This window comes from Echeneis naucrates, chromosome 5, assembly GCF_900963305.1.
Source record: "Echeneis naucrates chromosome 5, fEcheNa1.1, whole genome shotgun sequence".
Taxonomy (NCBI): Eukaryota; Metazoa; Chordata; class Actinopteri; order Carangiformes; family Echeneidae; genus Echeneis; species Echeneis naucrates.
This window is the reverse complement of record NC_042515.1, coordinates 10,277,452-10,298,005: the sequence shown is the minus strand read 5'-3', so window position 1 is coordinate 10,298,005 and position 20,554 is coordinate 10,277,452. Positions and strand designations below refer to the sequence as shown.

The 20,554-nt window shown below is 39.7% G+C and overlaps 3 protein-coding genes across 5 annotated transcripts; 1 reads left to right on the top strand and 2 right to left on the bottom strand.

Annotated features, from left to right (window-relative positions):
• Nucleotides 1-269: 269 nt before the first annotated feature.
• Nucleotides 270-5,651, bottom strand: emp3a (epithelial membrane protein 3a (MAM blood group)). Its single transcript, XM_029502921.1, has 6 exons — nucleotides 5,027-5,651; nucleotides 3,756-3,855; nucleotides 2,351-2,464; nucleotides 2,035-2,137; nucleotides 1,760-1,900; nucleotides 270-671 (listed from the first exon to the last, which is right to left on the bottom strand). The coding sequence occupies exons 3-6, from the start codon at nucleotides 2,426-2,428 to the stop codon at nucleotides 496-498; spliced, it is 498 nt and encodes a 165-aa protein (XP_029358781.1). The 5' UTR covers nucleotides 2,429-2,464; nucleotides 3,756-3,855; nucleotides 5,027-5,651; the 3' UTR covers nucleotides 270-495.
• Nucleotides 5,084-15,484, top strand: LOC115044078 (ERC protein 2). Of its 3 annotated transcripts, none has more exons than XM_029502918.1 (17): nucleotides 5,084-5,420; nucleotides 6,059-6,235; nucleotides 6,316-6,436; nucleotides 6,621-6,832; nucleotides 6,920-7,003; nucleotides 7,375-7,543; nucleotides 7,741-7,791; nucleotides 10,301-10,416; nucleotides 11,937-12,008; nucleotides 12,341-12,439; nucleotides 12,993-13,097; nucleotides 13,252-13,364; nucleotides 13,501-13,642; nucleotides 13,989-14,125; nucleotides 14,251-14,368; nucleotides 15,017-15,078; nucleotides 15,166-15,484. In XM_029502918.1, the coding sequence occupies exons 1-17, from the start codon at nucleotides 5,406-5,408 to the stop codon at nucleotides 15,383-15,385; spliced, it is 2,013 nt and encodes a 670-aa protein (XP_029358778.1). In that variant the 5' UTR covers nucleotides 5,084-5,405; the 3' UTR covers nucleotides 15,386-15,484. The 3 variants fall into 3 exon arrangements, with proteins under 3 accessions (XP_029358778.1, XP_029358779.1, XP_029358777.1); XM_029502917.1 differs by having other exon boundaries at nucleotides 5,085-5,420; nucleotides 6,917-7,003; XM_029502919.1 differs by lacking the exon at nucleotides 10,301-10,416 and having other exon boundaries at nucleotides 6,917-7,003; nucleotides 11,937-12,094.
• Nucleotides 15,301-19,461, bottom strand: LOC115044079 (alpha-1,3-galactosyltransferase 2-like). Its single transcript, XM_029502920.1, has 6 exons — nucleotides 19,367-19,461; nucleotides 18,265-18,288; nucleotides 18,087-18,176; nucleotides 17,682-17,777; nucleotides 17,113-17,250; nucleotides 15,301-17,005 (listed from the first exon to the last, which is right to left on the bottom strand). Exons 2-6 carry the CDS (start codon nucleotides 18,267-18,269, stop codon nucleotides 16,321-16,323), a joined length of 1,014 nt encoding a protein of 337 aa, XP_029358780.1. The 5' UTR covers nucleotides 18,270-18,288; nucleotides 19,367-19,461; the 3' UTR covers nucleotides 15,301-16,320.
• Nucleotides 19,462-20,554: the final 1,093 nt, after the last annotated feature.

The following is a 20,554-nucleotide window of genomic DNA, read 5'->3' as shown; positions in this document are numbered from 1 at the left end:
GGGGTCCCTTTAGGAAAAGTCATAAACTTTCAAGTTGAAAGTTGAAAGAGTGTTATATGGGAGTTATTTTGCAGCTAAAAATGGTGGTGGGCCATTTTTGACCCGCAGGACAACATGAGGGTTAAGATGACTCTTTTGGTGAAAAGATAAAATGCTTATGAGGTGACAATTTTTAGTAATTTCCGTTTTTAATACGTAAACATGGATGTGTGCACAATTCAAATAAAAGTTATTTGAATTTCAACATTTTCCTAATGCAATCACAATTATTCAACCACAACAAGATTTGTATTTATTATCTAATAGTCATAATCCTTCATGCATCTTACAACATGACTGTCAGTCAGACAGAAAAGTATAATTTGTCATTAAAGAGGTATTAAATAATTTTACTCTCTAATGTGTGAATACTGTTAACTGGGGAGTAATCTACATGAGAAAGGAGAGTTGTATTCTTCATAAGAGGTTTTTGTCTTCATCTCTCTACTTTTTGGCTCACTGCTTTTTGCGCAGATGGACATACAGGACTGAGCTGACCAGGAGCAGAGGGACACACAGCCATGCCAGGATGAAGCAGTAGCCAAAGCGTCCTTTGCTCAGATCTCTGGAATCACTTAGGATCTCCTTTCTGTGGAAGGTGAAGATGAGGCAGGCTGCAAAGTCTGTGAAACCTGCAAGAATGACGTGTTGAAAGGTTTTAGTTGAAATGTCATACGTCTGCATGCTATAATGCCTACAGTGTTGACGTCATTAGATGCAACCGTATTCACGTGCGACAGGTCGGCCATGAATTCTACCTTTGAAATGTTATAAATGCAAGTAATACAACACAATACAAGCAGTTGTATTATAATTTTGTTGAGTTGCAGCTTTTCAGTGCAGTCTGTGTGCTACATCGGTTCATGCTAATGAAGTAGTAACTGAGTGCATTTTTGTTATATTTGACTGCAACAACAGCAAACTTAATTAACCTATCGTCATTATTATCCCCCACTGTCTGCAGCACCCAGCCTCAAGCCCATAGGTTTCCTCTGTTGATACCAATTTTTAAAAACGGATCACAAATATGCAGTTCATAGCTTTGAGCAAACGCTACTCTTCTCTGGACTTTAAACAAGATCCACCACCTTTTTTAAAAATATTTGTTTAGAAAATTTCTGAACTCTTTATTTTTTTATTCTCTTCCTTTTTCCTTTCTGATCACCGGACTGATGCTGACTGGACAACAGAAAACAGCCTGGCATAGCAACAGTAACCAAGGTGGTGGGGTGGGTTCAAATGATCAGCTCGTCATCAAGCTCTGCTGAAGTCTGATCAAGAGTCACTCATTTGAATCAGGTGTGCTAGAGCAGGAAACATCTAAAAACTGCAGGAAAGTGCCCTCCAGGACCGGAGCTGGAGACCTCTGGACTGGACCGGATCCCTCCAGAGACCGGTTCTAGTCGCGCCTCTTTCACTGAAGGTATTTTTGAGCTATAAACATGTCTGTAGCAGAATCACATCAGTGTGTTGTATAATAACAGTAAAGCTAGTTTCCTTTCCTGTATTTTTTTATACTTTTACTTAAGTAATATTTTGACAAAGCTACTTTTAGCTCAAGTAGTCAAGTTGTGTACTCTGTCCACCTCTGGTTGATGGAATCAGCGCTAGCTGTTATAGGATCTATTTATAATGAGATGACTCGTTCATTGAATATTGACAGTCTTGTCAGACAATCCAAGAGATCTTCCCCCAATTCAAAAACATGAATATTAAGCACCTGCAAATGCCTGGCAGAGGCCTGTGAAATAGAAGAGTCCTCCTCTAGACATGGTCAACAGCTGGCCAAGAAAAACCAGGAAGGAGATGGCGGAGAAAACCACGGAGAGAACCATGAGAGCCTGAACGGACTGCAGCCAGTCTAAGAGAATGAGTAGACGTCACCGAATCACAACTATGAATTTAGATTTGCACTGATATAAAACAGTTAGTAAAGTCCGATCACACAGAAATAAACTATAATAAAAGGGAAGAAGGCAAGAACTGATAATTTACCACTTTCGTTGGTAGCAGCACATAACCAGGTGTTTGACGCATTATCATGGAAACAGTTGTACCAGAGGTCTGTGATTTCTGAATCATCCCAGATCCACCAAGACTGCGAAAATGAAAAAAAAAGAAGAATGTGAATTTTTTTAACATGTTTCTGTGCCTCCAAGTAAAAAATACACAGTCATAGTTTATCACCACAAAAGCACTAAACCAAAGCTAGGGATGTGCAGCATTATCCATATCATACATGGATAAAAAGCGATACATGTTTTAGAATAGTTAGCATAAGTTAATACACCAGTTCACATGTGCATCTCACCTTCTCCAGGGTTGCGATGAGTAGCATGGCCAAGGTGATCAGATGTAACACAGTTAGGGACACAAGGAGGAAAACCATGGTTGTTGGATGGATTTGAGGGGAGACTCTAGTATCCTGTGTGTGAATAACCATGTGATGTTATTATGATTATAGATTATAATACTAAAAACCTGTGAAATCCTTTTTGGCAGATTCACACAGAACCAAAGTTTGCCTCTGGAAATGTCTTTTTTCCATGTCGTTTGAAATAGCCATCAGATTTCTCAAAGCAGTGGCCTGAAACAGTGGTCCCTCTGTCTGCCTCTGAAGGAAACTGAGCACTTTCATCATTCTTCTTAGCATCTACTGTGACAATCTCTGCTCATTTATCAAGCTACAAGCATGCCAGACTGTCGAGGGGGCGGCATCACAGCCTGGCCAGTCTCTGGAGAACACATCAACAAGCATGTGGTCTAAAAATCTACCTAACAGTCCAATATACTGATGTGCCCTTTGGGTTTAAGTTCTATCAAGTATAATAATCTTTGTCCTTGGTTTCATTAAACACCAAGGAATAAAACCTTTTCTTAAAAATTTCAGGGCATTCTTCATTTATCAAGGAAAAAAGTTATCTTCTAAAAAAGTTGCTTTTATAATAAAGGTGGTTCAAATAAACAGAACTGTTAATCAAATCAGTGCAGCTTTTTGTTGGAATAAAGGGAAGTCAAATGATTAAGTAAGACTTGTTCCTGTTTGGTTCCAGCACTTCTGAATAGAGCTATATAAAAATGAGTGAAGTCAGCAGTTGGTATGGTACCTAACCAAAACATTAATATGACATACTACATTAGAAAGGACATCACCCACAAATCAAATCTAAAAACAAAATTAAATTCGAAAATACCAAAACTTTGAATCTGGATGGTTTCTCTCTGAGAGACTGATGCTCTCTTTCACAAACCACCCATTTTTAAATATATGTGAAAGAATCAAATTAGGTACACACACTTCACTGTGAAGTGAAACTGTTGGGAACTGGCACTTTATGCCTCGTGCATGTTTGCTTTTCCCACTCAGCCCGGCCCATAGCGGGAAACCACTGTTGCTATTAGAATTAGGACAATTCAGAGAGGCATGTCTTTGATTACATACTACAGTGTGTGTTTTATGTAATAGCTAGAGGTACCTGGAACAGACTGACCAAAAGTAATGACAACATAAATTCCAAGTATATATGGAGGACTAACATAAGCAGTACAAAGCATCACTTTATAAAGATCCTTTTCTTAGCATTTGAATACATTTGGGTGTGACCCTCATTACATTAGGCAAACGTTTCCTAACTACACTAAGATGGATGTATTAGAAAGTAACAGAAAAATTGCCACGTATATTCAAAATCAAGATGTTTTTATGACAATCTTACCCTTCAGCTTGTGTCTGAATCTGCACCCTCCAGTGATCGTCTTTGGTTTTTCTTCCTGCCTGTGCTTTTTTCTTCACTCTCAGATGTTTTAGCTCCAAAACTTGGAGAGAAGGGTATACAGACGAGGAATGTTGAGTCAAATATAGGAGGAGTTCTCAACACCCATTTCCTCTAAACTACGCCTGCCCTCCCTCCCAAAGTCTATGGTCTGGACCAACTCAGCACCAAAAAAAAAAAAAAAAGCATTCTGCCTGACCTGAATAGACACAGAAGATTTTCTGAAATGTTACACTACAGACAAACCACTAAATCTAAGAAAATATCATAAGTTGGAACCTACTTAAATCCATGGTTATTACAGAAAGAACGACATAGTGGAAAAAACTCTTTTTATTCATAATTAGATCCACACTTCTGTGCTGGCGTCTGCACATGTACTTGTGATCTTCTACCAGTTGCAGCTTGGCACTGAGATCACCATTCAGACCTCCTGAGAGAAGTGATTGAGAAACAGGAAATAAGGGCACTTTGGACTCTAAATATCCAGGAAATCTCAGACCACCCAACACACAACATTTCAAGTAAAATCTTCAAAAATTACTAAATTGTAAGCCACCTGAAAAATGTGAACCCCGTTGTAATTTATGTTTTTATTAAAACACACTCTTTTATAAGCAAGTTACTAAAAGCTGCAGCAAAAGTTGATGAGTAAAAGTGATGATCAGTTCAGCAATAATCTGTAATGATGGAAAAATTTTACTATTCATTTAAGATACTTAAGTAGGAGGGGTAATGCCACACCTGTAAAATCCAGCATTACGATTAAAGAACAATATGAAAATACCACTCAAGCATCATTAACAAACTGTGACTGCAGTGGCCCCTCAAAAGTAACATAGAAAGTAGTCAAATACTGGGTTTTCTGCTGTTTTGGTCAGGATATAAATCAGATTGTATTATTATGACTGTTTGTATTAATAGTATAAACACTGTAAACACCATGTTACCATTATATCCTATCAAAGTGATGCTGTGAAACATTTTATCTTGGGTGGTATGAACTAAGACATCAAGACTATAAAGTCTAAAGTTACATAAAGTACGATACTTAATAAATACTCGATAGTGGAAATACTAAAGTATTACTGGACTTGAGTAGAAACAATTTCACCTCGCTATGCACCCATGCCTTTCATTAATCGGCTGAAATTCTTGCTAATGATAAATGATCATTTTTACTGATGTTTTATCAGCGACACAAAACTCCTCACCCAGTGAGAGATCCCCGGAGACGCGTTCAGGGACCCATCGGTGGAGTCGCAGTGCGCAGCTGTGAGCCTTTCACGAGAAGAAATAGCAACAGTTCGCCACTTGTCTGTGCCACAGAGGTTACTGTGTTTTTTCCCTGCAGCCTCTACCGGAGCCGAGATTCACACCGAGTGTCTCTTTTTGCGGTGAAAGTCCACAAAGTGGCGTCGGACTGGCCTGTTTGTCGGACAAAGTGTTGACCGGCGCTCAGAAAACAACGGTCGGTTCCGTCTCCATGGCAGCGGCCGTTGACAGTCCGACGTCTTTTGGGAAAGACGAAGAAGAATAAAAGCTGAAGTTTTGGTTTATATCGGCCGAAAGCTGCTTTTCATCGGCGGACAGATGGCTCAAGCAAAGGTAGCTAAACACATCCTCACTTTTCTCCGTTCAATAAAACCAGCGACTCTGCTAAATTCAAGTCTGGATGAACGGAACCCAGCTGGTCAAACTCAGTCCTCCCAGGTCTCAATGTTTACACTCGGCGAGATTTCGTGCTCGTTGTTGTTTTTCTGTGGCTGCAAAGTTTCACCGATGTTGTCTTTGATACAGAATATGTGATTGTTCTGACGAATGTGATACGTTTAGTAGATGTGTTCAGACATGATCCTGTTTTGTTCTGCAAATAAAGACAGCAGATGTAACACAACCGCACTAGCACTGCCAGTTTTCTCCACACAAAAAAACAGCTGCTGCTAGAAGTATGCAAACAACATTCAGACACAGCTGAGAGGAGTGCCTGTTGTCTCTCTCCAGCTCAAAACACATTTCAGGCATGTGGAGCCATTTTCAGATGGAGCACCAAAACAATGCGCCCGATAATGCAGGAATAAGTTATCATCCCTTTTGTGTTTTCACAAAGTTAATTCGGTATCAGTGAGTGAAGGCAGCAGGATGGGATACAGTTTACCCCAGGTGAAATGACAAAATCTCTTTTCAAAACTCCAAAGAAGTAACTGACTTTTCTGAGGATAAAATGACACCTTTGCCTTTCACAGGTTGAGCTGGACCAGATTGCCGCATGGTTTAGTGAGGAGGGACTTGACCCAGGCTCCTCTAAGGAGGCTCAGCTGTGCGAGCTGTGGCGGGCCTTTCACTGTGTAAGAAGCCATCTGAGCAGTGTGACAAGGGACCAGGACAGGCAGCGCTCACAACACTTAGCAGAGATGGATGAAGTAAGTTCTTACTGCTGTGTGAGGGAAGGGAAGGTTATACAAAGAAGACGTTTAACTCTGGTGTTCTGTCTATCAATAAGGTGCGCAAGTCCTTGGAGCAGATCAGCATCTTTACAGAACAAAAAGATGTTTTGGTTCAGGAGATACAAGATGAAAACGATCAGCTGAAGGATCGGCTGCGGCAGCTAATATCCCTTCAAGGTAAGAAGATGTTTGGTACACAACATCATGACATGACGTCATAATCGTGACATAAGCAACTCTGACAAAATTCACACTCCTGGGCTCCTTTCCTCACTATTTTCATGCATGTTTCCAATATTATGGCATTTGCCTGGAGATTAACAGAATATAACCAATTAATTTCCTTTCTTTACTGTGACAGACACCCAGATAAGCGAGGTGGCTAAAATGCTGTACCAGCAGGGTCTCACTGAGTTGATTCACAGCAGCCCCAGTGAGCAGGTGGCATATCTCTTGGTGGAGAGGGCCTCCCTACTCGAGACAAGTGAGGATCGTGACAACCTGACAAATGCTGGAAACACAATCAGCCCAGCGCAAACAGAGACGCAACTGCCAAACAGCAACGCACAACAGGTTAGAGGTGGAACACCTACTCACTTGATCATTTACAGTTACAGATGGTGTGACAGATCTAATATTGTTCCTCAATTTCCCCAGAAGTGGGTGCCAAATCATGGCCAGAGTCCATGGAGGAAACTCTTTGGTCTCCACAAAGCCACACAAAGCAAACACACTCCCATTCCTGTACGTCCTTTTATCTACAGTAATGTTACAGCATCCCAATGTATATTAACCAGTACTAAGCACTGCACTCAGGTTACTGCCAACTTTCACATATTAATTGAGAAAATCTTCTTGCATGTCTGTTGAAAAGATCCACATTAACACTAAACATTTTTTTTATTGCAGTGTTACTAAGCTCTGTTACCATTACAAGCTAGGAAACTTTGCATGACAGAAGAAATTCAAGACACTGCACTCCAGATGCATCTTGATCCTGTGCACTTCTCAAGGTCTCCTGTCTGTTGTGGCATCTATTTGCTGAATGCTCTTGTTTGTAAGAGGAATGGCACTGGCTCTTATTCATTTGATGACTTCTGTCCCTCTCTCTTTAGAATGAAGCCAGGCATTTGACTAATCAGTCAAATGCCAGTGTGGAAAGGAAGTGCTCCCGTCTGGAGCGGGATTTGGAGGAGGGCTCCCGTCGGCTGGCCATGGCCCACAATGAGATACGACGTCTGACTGATGAGTTAGAGTCTGCACATTTGACCCAAAAATCTTTTGGTGAGCGATATCAATCACCTATTGGGGATAAGACAGTGGCTGCTAAGTAAATCAATCCAGAAAACACCACAAACTTTCAGTTTGATACTCAGTAATTATTCCTTGGATATTACTAACATTCATAAGTTATTTTACCATCATCTCTGAATAAAAGCTGAGGTTTAAGCTTTATTCATTTTATTGCGTGGGATTTTCAGAGTCTGAGCTGCAGGCAGCACAACAGGAAGAAGAAAAACTGAGGAAATCTGGTGAGATTCTTTTGTCATATCTACATTTTGTGACCAACCCTCTGTATTTATACTGCACATATATTTTTGTGTGCACCACTATCTTATTTAGGAGTTAGGAGATGTTATTCCAACATACACTGTGTGAGAAGCAGGGTAGAATCTGCAGAGGTGGACAGAGTACACAACTTCACTACTTGAGTAAAAGTACAGATACTCATTGTCAAATATTACTCAAATTCATGTAAAAGTAGCTTTGTCAAAATATTACTTCAGTAAAAGTATGAAAAATACCTCAGGAAATACAGGAAAGGAAAGTAGCTTCACTTTCATTATACAATACACTGATGGGATTGTGCTACAGACATGTTTACCACAGACTGGTTACTGGTTACCAGACTGGTTACCAGTCTGTGGTGGGATCTGGTCCAGTCTCTAGTCTCTGGAGAGGTCCGGTCCAGTCCAGAGGTCTCCAGCTCCGGTCCTGGAGGCCCACTGTCCTGCATGTTGTAGACGTTTCCTGCTCCAACACACCTGATTCAGATGAGTGGCTCCTTATCAGACTTCAGCAGAGCTTGATGACGAGCTGATCATCTGAATCAGGTGTGTTGGAGCAGGAAACGTCTACAACATGCAGGACAGTGTCCCTCCAGGACCGGAGCTGGAGACCTCTGCTCTGCGCAAACACTGCGCAGCAGCCATGGGACAAGTGAATGAGTGTCTCAGGGCAGAAGACCCAGAGTTCGATCCCCTAAAGTGGAGCTATGTGGACATTAACTAGCTGTTTTAGCACAATATCTCACAAGTATCAACATACATTTCGATGTAATTAGTTTTGTGTTTGTAAACCTTTTATCATCTAATCTCTACAAAAACAAGCTGTTTGTCTGTCATGTTGGAAAGTAAAGCGCATTGCAGTGTAAAGGTGAGACAGCATTAGTGAATTTCCCTCAGGATAAATAAAGTAGATATCTATCATATTTATAATAAAAAATACATAAAAAATATAATAATATTATAACTTATATTATATGCAAATGACATTCAGACACACAATAATAATATAACTTAGGGTTAGGGCTAACCCATAACCCTGCCGCCCCGCTATGAGGAGAGTGGGGTTCGATTCCTGGTGTGGGCACCGGAACTTGTCTAAGTTGGTTAATTAGTTACGAGTTATGGACTGGGCTAATGCAAGATTCAACACCCCCCCACCCCAGGACCTAGGCTGAACCAGACTAGATTGGTGAAGGCGCCCCTCCAGAGACTGGACCAGGAAAAAACAGAACAAATCACTTGACTTGTTTATGGAGGAAAAGGATACAGAGTTTAATGTACCAGTTCATAAAATGTACATAATTATTTCACTTTCCTGTTGCAGTGAATTCATAAATTAATTTTATCTGTCAAACTCACTCACTAGGGGACAAACGGGTCTGCTGTCCTGGGCCCAGGGTAGAGGGGGTCCCAGAACTGGGCCCTCATTAAATTATGGAATAATTTTTCAAAAATGTTCAAAATAAGCCTATTTGTGGAAAAGATTATGTAAAATTTGAGCTACATAAGCTTCTTATTTGTTTTTTTTCCTAATTGTCAACCCCCCAAACAAATGGTTTGGACACAGAGCCTTTGTTAAGCCCCACCTCCCTTGGTTACTGTTGCTATGTCGGGCTGCTTTCTGTTGTCTGTAGTTTGATAGGAAAATGTCCAGTCAGCATCAGTCCGGTGATCAGAACAGAAAAGGAAACAGAATAAGAAAATAAAGGGTTAAGACATTTGCTAATCAAATATTTTTAAAAAAGGTGGTGACGGTGAAGCTGGGATGAGGGCATAAAAACAGTGCTGTTAGCTTGTAATGTAAGCTAACTGACCAGCTCTGATGTTAGTGTTCATTAGCCTAGCTTGAATTAATGCCCGACAGAAAGCGTTATCTTTGACAGAAACAGCTGAAACATCGTGGCCATATTCTTACCTGGAGCACACACAGAGTTGTGTTACAAAAACAATTACAATTAAAAACAATGAACATGTAATGCTAGACTAGCACAAAAGTAGCGAGTAAGGAGAGCATCAATAGAAATGTAGTGGAGTAAAAAGTACAATATTTGTCCTTCAAATGTATTGAAGTGAAAGTAAAAGTACCTCCCAAAATGAATACTCATGTAAAGTACAGATACTCAAAAACTGTACTCAAGGACAGTACTCAACTAAATTTACTTTGTTACTGTCCACCCTGAGAATCTGGCTGGTGTATTACAGAACGAGAGCAAATACATTTAGTACTTTTTACAATAAAAATGTGATGTTTTGGGTATCTGAGTTGATGCCTTTCTGAATGATAAGCAACAGCTTTCACCGTACATGTTGATGTGAATATAGCATATACTTTAAAAAGCACTTGCACTGAAATTTTCAATGTTTTTTTTTTTTTTTTTTTGTTTAGTGCATCTAAAATGAATTAGTATTTCATAGAGAATATTTGATAACACAACAGCCTTATAATTTGATCATTTTGTTTTATATTCGAAAGAAATGGTGGAACTGAGAAAGGCTAAAGAAGTAAACGATCGTCTGGACCTTGAGATCAGAGCCTTGAGGACTAGGGTACGCTCCCTGGATGCTGAGAAAAACTCTCTGCAGTGGACAGTAAGATATGATAAAATATGATGCTGGTATGGTAACGCCAAAATTTGTCTTCTACAAAATATCCCTGAGTTTAAATAGACACAGTTACAGTGTCAGTAACACATTAATTATTAATTTGAGGTGCTGAATAATAGCTATATTCCTAACCCTTCAACTGAAAAAAGTGTTTTTGATCTAGTTTTCAAAGGTCAAACCACTGCAGCACAAACGCTTTTCAAAAACCTGTCTTTTATCCAATAGCTGTGAAGAAAGCAGAAAAAGGCTGTCATCACGGGGCTGTGTTTGATGTCAATCACAGTGACCACACATGGGGTCAAGTGCAGCTTTACCTTTCATTGTCTTTGCTGCCAGGCTATGCCCAACAGGGAAAACTGTGAGGCACCACAAAATCACATATGATGGACAGTTACACAAAGAAAAGGAAAAGCAGCTACAACAAAGACTGGGAAACAACTTATAATTGGGGGAAGTCAGTGAAACGCGATTCGAAGCAGAATATGACTTGTGACACAGTGCATGTAAGTCTCATAAGAAACGTGCGCTCAAAAAGCGATGTGCCAGTCTATGCATTCCTACTGAAACCCAAAGATGACTGCCAGTCAGATAGGCAGGACAGGCTAAAGTACAACAGCGGGAAAACCATTGAGTAAAATTCTGTTTAAGGATGAACAAAGTGTATATGACTACTTTTGATGCATGGTAAAGGTCCTTGATCTTAATTCTTCATTACTTTTCTTTTTGGATATTCTACCCTGGGCTCAGCCTCAATGTTATATCCCATATACACTTTTTAAAGCACCAGTAAATGGAAGCCATGACTTGAATTCCATGTCAGCAGCCTGTCTGTTCTGTTTTATTATACACAGTTTAGTCAGGAGTTGGGAAAGTTGCATTCAAATAAAATATACTAAGTTCTTCACATGCTAAAGGCCTAACCTGTCACCTGCATAGTCTATTGTGAGCTGCTGAATCAACCAGAGGGCCAAACATAGAGATGTTGCGACTTAAGGAGCAGAATAGAAATTTTTGTTTTTTTTTTAAGGTAGATGGACATTATATCAAAATTTTAGACTACCTACAGCATTGGTAACATGTCCCGCATGAACATACTCTTTGTCCCACATTTGGTTTGTAGGGGTCTGATAACCCTAAGTCAGGCTTGCAGAAGCAGCAGCTCTTCACTGTGCAGGTTGAGGCAGACCAGGCCACAGAGCTGGCCAAAGTAAATCTCGTAGTTTAAACTCCTTAAATGTGCAAAGAGGCTGTTTATTTGCTGTCATTCAGTATAGTATCTTAGTATTGAAGAGCTACACTGAGGTCCATTCGAATTAGTAATTGAAATTCAATTTGAAAACATCTTTCTATGTATATATGCTGTCAAAATAGACATATTGGTTTTATATGTTATATATATCACATTAAACTGCCTGCAAAGATAAATGTGGACTTTGATAAGAGGCAGAGATACAGTCTAAATGTCTGCATTTCTAATCATGTGTTCTGATGTTGTCTTATCTCAGGTAGACTCTCTGCAGCAGGAAGTGGAGCGGTTACAGTCAACCCTACAGGAGCAACGGCAGCAAGCCAAGCAGGTGTCACCACAGACGGTCATGCTTGTTCATCCCTCATAGCAGTGCTTCTCAGTCTGTGGGCCTGTGCCTATCTCTGGGCTGTGGAGGTATTGCAAATCATTTGCAGAACAATTCAGCAAAATATTTCAAACTAAAATATATTTAAACATTAAAAACACAAAGGCATTATTTGGCCTCTATATTTTTGGCTGTGCACTGACAACATTTTCGAGCTTTCCAAGTAATCTTGAGATAGAAAAGGTTGGGAGTCACTGCTTTGAAACAACCCACCTGATCGATGCATGTGTGTGTGTGCTTGTTGAAATTTTCCTTTCTGTTCTTTTTTTCTTTAGTTTCAGGTAGCAGAGGTGGCACACAGCAACACAACCTGCAAAGATTTGAAAGAGAAACTGGCTGCTCACACAAGGTGCCCTTTAGATACAGAGCAAACTGTGAGTACATGATAACAAGAACAGATTTGAAGCTTGCAAGTTATTCTGAAATGATTGTGTCATCTCTAAATGATTTTGCAACATACTTCCAAGTTGTGTAATACAAGCTCCCATCCATCCATCTACCGCTTTTCTGTTTCCGGGTCACGGGGGGCTCTGGAGCCAATCCCAGGTGAGGTACACCCTGGACAGGTCGCGAGACCGAAGGACAATTTAGAGTCACCAGTTAACCTAGACATGGTGGGAGGAAACAGGGGTACCCAAAGTAAACCCACACAGGCACAGGGAGAACATGCAAACTCTGCACAGAAAGGACCCAGGCCAGGAACCGAACCCGCAACCTTCTTATTGTGGGGCAACAGTGCTTATATAAAAACAATGAAATTATTCAGTATGATTGGGTGAACTTTAAAGAACTTTTAAAGCATAATTTGCAAATTCCAGATAATGGCCTCTTGGAAGTTTTGGTGCCTGTATCCTTAACAAAAACCTCTAAATGTATACTTTGTTCTGTAACAGATATAAGGTAATATTGATCTGTCCTATTCCTAAGATATTGTCTCTAAAGAAGGATGTGGAGCGTTTAGAGTTTGCCCTACAAGAACAGCAGCTCCAGGCCATGCAGGTTCAGGCTCAGAAAGCCAATGAACAGGCTAAAGTAAGTCCACCGGTGGAAATGATTCTTAATTTAATAAAAAGATTACACCTGTCATCATCAGAAAATCATTTTAGATCAATATCAGAAAGAATAGTAACTGAATACAGGAATCATCAATCCCTGTCATTGCTGATGTTGGTATTTTGAACCACAGGAGTGTCCTGATTATCAAGAATCAGCCAAGACTCTACTGATGACCCAAGATGAGTGTGAGACACTTAAAAAAGAGATCTGTGAGACCCTTACATGCCTTGATAAAGAGCGGAGGTAATGGGCCCCTTTAAATGCTGCTAGCCAAACAAAACTTGACTGTCTCTTCGGCCACAGTAACACACAGTCTGTGTTTTAAATTCTAAATAATGAATGATATAATTATGTATTAAGGTTTGCTCATCTGTTTCAGTAAATACCATGAGCTGAAGGAAAAACATAAAACCAAGCTGTGTTGGGCCAAACAAAAGCTTGATGATGAAACCACATGGCGTGATGAAAAGATAAAAAGTCTAGAGCGAGAACTGTCCCTGTGTTCCCATTCATTAGCAAAGGTAAATCTGCACCTTTATCCTACTTCAGACAAAACAAACCAGGAGAAACAACCAAATTTCAGTGGTGATGGAGTGCAATTCTCACAGAAAAAGGACTGAAATTACACTTAAAATTGATAGTATTGATCATTAATCAAAAATAATCATAACTGTTGTCGTATGATTTTTTTCAGTGTGTTACTGCTCCAACCATGTTAGCATTCCATGTAATCACCCAGTCCATATTCCCTTCTGTACCTGGTGTATGTTGGTATTTTTGCTCCAGGTCGCATGCTGTCAGATGACCTCAGTGTGTAAGGAAAAGAGCTGATAGTGAACTGGGACTGCTTATGTTTTTCTGTACCAGGAAAAAGAACTTGTCCAAAGTATAACAGCAGAAAATGAGAAACTACTTGTTGAGAGGACAAGGCTGTTAAAGCTGTTGAACGAAGAAGAGCACAACAAGAAAGACAGCAATCTATCCATTGCTTTGTCCAAATGCAGGTATTCAACTAACATGGTTGGTCAATGTTTCATTGAATGAGTTCCAGTTTACCTGCTCAAAGGAAGCAGCACTTGATGTCATTTGGTGTCACTGGCAAGGAAAACACATTTCTTTTGATCACCAGGGTAGATTTTCTAGAGATGGAGAACAAGAAACTGGGAAACAAAATTGTTCACATGTCCAATCAGCTGGCTGTCATGGAACGAACTCTACAGAGTGTGCAACCACTTCACTTGGCTGAGGTACAGGGAACTGAAATCCACCTTCACTCACACCTGTTTATCCAGGCCGGGATCTGGAGTTGTTTGAATTATCGTAATCATCTTGACGTAATTTCTATCATTTTGGAAAGAACATTCACTTGGATTTAAATGATTGTATTGGATTTGGATGTTTGAAGGTTAAAGTCACAGTTAGTTGACAAGACACATTTTTGTCACTGCAAACATGATACATTAGTCTTGGCTTGAGGGAATTTCTTTCATTGTTCACTTGTTCTCAAGGACTAACTGATAACATTTTGACAGCAGTAGTGTGTTACACTAGTAGTTACAGTAAATTTACAACAGTGGGGTACAGTTTAGCCATGCAACAAAGATTAATAAAGTTCAGTTACAATTTAACATAATTCAAACAAGTACTTGTACATGTACTTGAAATCACTTCAACCATGAGCTGGTCAGCCCAGTTTACGTCTGTAGGCTGAACGTCTGTAGTCATGCAAGCAGCCCTGTGAGAACCTAAAGGACATCCCTAGCAGGTGTCCAACCAGATTCTTCCCGTGGAAAGCAGACATATATGAACTAAATTTAAAATGCTTATCAAGATAGTTGACCCTGTAACGAAGAGTTGATTATTGATTCACTATTTTTTCTTGTTTTGTTTATCAGGAGCCGCAGAAGATTTGTGATCCTCAGTGGAATTTTACATCTCTCCCTGTGGAAGCTCCCACGTAAGTCTGACCAAGGTTCGGGATTTGATCTAAGTTCAGCAAAATCAAGCACAATTAAAAGCCTGTGAACCTTGATTGTCTCCGTAGTGTTGTGATGCCAAAGCCTTTTGAACTTCCGACCTTACTGGATGATACGCAGAGCAGTCACAGCAAGCAGACTGCGATTCCATCCCCGCACTCTCTGATCTCTGCTGCCCTGTCTCGTTCAGCAGAGATGGGCTACCTGAACCTGGCATCCACTCAGAAACGCTCAGACCAACGGGCTTCCCTGGCTGTTCTCAGCAGCTCAGAACATTTGTGCTCCTGAAAATCTTTACTTACAACATGAATGTACTGTATAGAGACTGTTATTTTTTTGAGAGAATTAAATTAATAAATAACAGAAGAATTTCCTTTCACTCTGCAAAGTTCATTTTCAGTTGAATGTTTTTATTTACTGTCAGCAAACAAAATCAACCCTGGGCCTTCCCAGATATGTGGGAAAGTTTTGGCTTTGCAATTACAATAGACAAGCTAGTTGGTAGTAGTTATCCTCTGTCACAGCTGCTGGGGGTGGCTAAAAATAGACTTGAATAGAAATGTCTCTGAAGCCAGAAGTTTTAAAAGCTTTTTCTTGAGGGACCCATAGTTTTACCAACTTAAACTTTATGTCTGCTCATAACCGCTCCAAGACAGAAGTGGACTATGACTATATACACACATGAGCTCATCCTCAGCTTGGAGGTTTCGCCACACGTACAACTTTTCCCATACATTTAGTCGACTTTGTCACAAAAATGAATCAAATATTTAACATTTTCAAATTATTTCACACCTTAAAATCAAGAAGCTTTCGCAATCCCCTGTGGCTCTTTGGTTACATCATTGTCATATTAATAAATACAATTAGCTTTAGTTCTGAAGGAAAAAAACAACTTGAAGAGCAGAAAACTATGGCTTTGTAACTCCTTGGAAATTTTCAAAACACAATTTGTATCAGAAAATGTTTCCACATCTTTTAGTGTTCACACACACACACACACACACACACACACACAAACACTACAGTAAAATTGATATTTGTATGCATTTATCTGAGTCATCAACAAATTGGAGCTTTTCTATTTTTGTCAACAGACAGATATTGGAGACTCAAATAGAGGATCATCTGGAACACAAAAGCTTTTTATCTTTTTTTTCCTTAACAGTTTTACACCATCAACAAACATTTCAAGAGACTTTGCAGTCAGTATGTCATACTCACTATGATGTTCGTAGTTGGGCATAATTTTTTGGTGCCCACTCTAATCGGGTGATTCGTATGTTGTATCTGTGGCCGATAATGGGATCCCAGCAGTACTCAGGGGACAGCACCCGGCTTGGTTTGTGTAACCACAGGTACTTGTTTAGATGGCTCTCGTCGTGCCACAGAGCCTCCACATTTCTCTCTTTGTCCACCAAGATGCTCTGATAGCAAGAGTCAGTCAGTGCTTTCACACTTTTCCAGGAACCGCCAAAGACAGCAGCGTGGTAGTAGAAATCCCCATTTTCCATGTAAGCCTGAGACTTTGGGTTATTGTCGTAGGTATAAAAAGCCTTTGCCACGTTGTAATAGTAGGCATGGAGCAAAGCCACAGAATCCCCGAGAGCCTCTGAGCCAAATCTCCCAGTAAACACCTGATCCACATCAAAGCAGAAGACGTGTGTGTAGTAATGGCGAATCTCTGACTCGATGATATCTGATATAGTCTTCATTCGCATCATGGAGATGTCCTGCCACCTGGAATGCCTCTCTACTTTGATTATCCTCAGCCGTCGTTGAGGAGTAAGTCTAATAGCCAGCACCTTTTCTGGCAAGTCTGTAAACACATAATATGCCACCGGCAAACCTGGCATGAAGTAACGCTCTGATGAGTTCAGGAAGGTCTTGAGGTATGCATCCAGGTACCTTCGATGGAGACGGAGACAGTAAAAGAATTGCTTTATTTTTACACTCCAAAGTAACAACAATCATCCAGAGTTGTTGACAGAAATGCTAGTGGCGTGCAAACACACCTTCCGACAGCAAACACAGTTAAAGCTACAGAAGTTCCTTCCTCATTGTGTGCGCGGTCATAAAGATCAGGGTCAAACATGCCCTCCCAGATGATGGGAGCGTTCCAAGGTGTGCACGTTAGCACATCACTTCTGGACCTGAAGCAACAGAAGACCATTGTTGTGCTTGTGTCTCTAGAGGACTTGATGATAAATATCTCACACACCTTAATAATCACTATCTCAAAGTTGGTTATCTAATGCAACTCTGGGATTCGTCCAGGCAGTGTGGTCAATGAGCTGTGATGAACAAGCAGGAAGGTTAGAGGCAAGAGGATGAGGCCTCAATACGTTTTAAAATCGCACATCCAATGTGTCAATCAGAGACTCCTACATGATTATATATAAATGGTTGAACACATGATGTTAGGTCAAATTGATTTTTTTTTGCCTTACTTTCAGGTCAAATAGAGGGCACTGTAACTGAAACATTCAACTTAAAACCATGAAAGGTCAGCTGAGCCTACCTACTGAGCATCTTCCTGAACTACACTACATAGTGGCCTCTGTATTTTGAGAACATCTATTACCCGAGGTCGAGACTGGCATCCACACTGTTGTCCAGGTTCAGACTTTTGGCAGTTTCCAGTTCGCATTTGTCCATAGGCAGGAGGCCTATTAAAAGTCTGGAGGAATGAACATTACAATCAAATTATAATATTGTACTGTTTATGCGGGTTACTAGGTCAGTCTAGTCAAAAATGAATCAGTCCTACAACACATTCTTGTCTTCTCTAATGTATTGTAATATTTGTCCCTTAACCTGCTCTTATTGTTATAAACACGAAGGAAAAATATGTTTGCTTCAAAATAAACTGAATTTTATAATCTAAATGGGGTGGAGTTTATTGAGAGACTGTTGTATTGTTTTAGCTGAGTACAATGAAGCATGAATGTGTTCCTCTCCTAAATGGAAAAGCCATCCTGGCACTCACCTGACGGACGGACAAATGACATAGAAAACACAGAGCAGAAGTGGAAGACAAAGCAAATATTTTAAAATACTTTTCATCCTCTGAGCAGCTCTGTGGGAATAAAGACAGAACAGTAAACAGCTTATCGTAATTCATGATTTTATCAAAGCCAAATGCTTTTAAAAGAATAAACAATTACCCCATTTTTTGGACTGATGAGGAACTGAAAAAAAAAAAAAAAAGGAGTGTTACACTTATTCAAAATTAGTTGATTCTCTCTCACACACACACACACACTCAAAACAACAACAAAAACAGTACACTGAAACAATAACATCTCAAAATTAGATATTAAGGTCACTTCAACACAACTCACCATATAAAGTTAACAGTTAAAAATGCACATAGAACTTCTACTACATTCATGTGTAAATTATGAGTGCCACAGGTCTTTCTAAATATAGCTCACTTCATATTTAAAGATATTTTTTATTCCTTCTCTCTGATTAAATCATTATTTTATTTTTCCTTTATTAGTTTATTTTATTTCTAATAAATTAAGTCATAAAAAAAGCCCCCTCCTCTATTTTAACGCCAATGGGGAAGTGCAACATGTCGACATTTTTACAAAGGCTTCATTTGGTACAGATGATTTGATCGTGTTTAATGTGTTTGGACACAGTTATCGTTTTCTTTGTCCAGCATTTTATGTAAAAAAAAAAGGCACAGATGTAGGAAAGCAGCTTGAATGAGTGAAACTTCCAAATGAAAAACAAACAATATGAACTTCCTGATCACAGACTATAATGTGTGATAAGTGTGGCTCTGTGCAAATTCACAACGCTTTCAAGAGCCATTTTATGGTGTGCATTATTAATGCTTTCCATTTCACTTAATATGTTGCATGGAGGACGAAGGACATTATTGAAACATTTGCACATTTTCCTATCTCAACTTGCATCCACCTCGCGTGCTGCGGCAGAAAACTTGCAGGACAAATATTGCGCCTTTTTTTGGTCAAAGACGAAAGAAAGCACACATAAACGCTCCAAACGTTTTCTTTGGCTCTCAGGTTCTCCTTAAATGCTTTTGCTGTCGGCCTCGGCCTCAGGGAAGATGTCTGCTTCAATTAGCAGGATCGCATCCAATAAAAATCTGTCAAAAACCTCCCCTCCATCTTATATCTAATTCCGTCTGTCTCTGGTATTTCTGAGCGCGTTTACAGAGAAAGGTCATCAAACGTGAAGATGTGATGTGCAAAGCGAAAAATGAAATCCTGATAGGACGCGAAAGAGACTCACCTGTGTGTCGCTGTCAACAGCTGACTCTCTTCACTCGTCCTAAATATTCCCAAGTCCAAAACGGGATCATGGATCTGAAACCTCCCACAGGTTGACTTCTCTCCGTCCGAGGAGGGAAAGAGGGAGTGTTTAAATCTTCCGTGATAAACTGGTGTCTTCCTCTCCAAGCACACAATCAAACACAGTATCTTTTTACCCGCCCAGCGTCTTAAGCCAATCTCTGGGTTTGTAATGCTCTGAATTCTTCTTCCAACACGGTTTGCTTAATGGCATGGAAGTTAAAATATTAACTTTGGAATGATTTCCACTCTTTTGTAGATTGTATACGTATAAACAATGAATGTTGTTAACCCTACATTTGTATCAGTAATAATTTATTTCTTTATGCAGTGTAAGTGCAGATAGATCAAAACAAGAGCAGGCAGTATAAGGCCTAAGAACAATTACATCACAGCAATGAATTATACATCTGAAGAAGAGTATGCTAAATGGCAGCTAATGGTAGATAGTAACTGTGGGGGGAGCTGTAAAAATGAAACACTGCATCATAGTTTTCAAAATCTCCAGGATTGATGTGAAGTAATAAATTCAGCTACAATGAATATTCTCTGTTGGTTTCAGCATCTTTCAGCCCATTAATGGTCACAACATCCTGTCTATATTTCAAGTGTTTGCTCTATGGATACAGACAGCTTTTCTGCGTGACGCTCAGCACGCACATACAGTGGATAAAAACAGAATCACACCTGTATAAATGTCTTCTGGTGCAAATAAGGTAAAAATTGCCAATTATGGTTGAGGTTTTACAGGTTTCCAGAAAGGAGAAGGTCAGACAACAGCCCAACCAGGAATCAAGCGAGACAAAGAATATAGCCAATGACAGCAAGCGTGAGAAACACCATGATGTATTTTGGAAAGTAAACAGTAGATGAATGGAAAACCACCATGAGGTGATGAGGGTATGTGTCACATTTAGTTATTAATTAACATTATAAAAGAGGAGAGACTGAACCTTTAAAGAAAAGTTTTTTCATTAAAAAACTTTAACTGCGTATGAAAATGTTTACCAAAATTATTACTCTCTGAACTCTTATGCTCATGCAGCCAATAAAACTGAGTAAGACCTGCACGAAAAACTTTATAGCGTTATTTATTATAAAACAGGCTAACAGTTAACATAGTTTATTT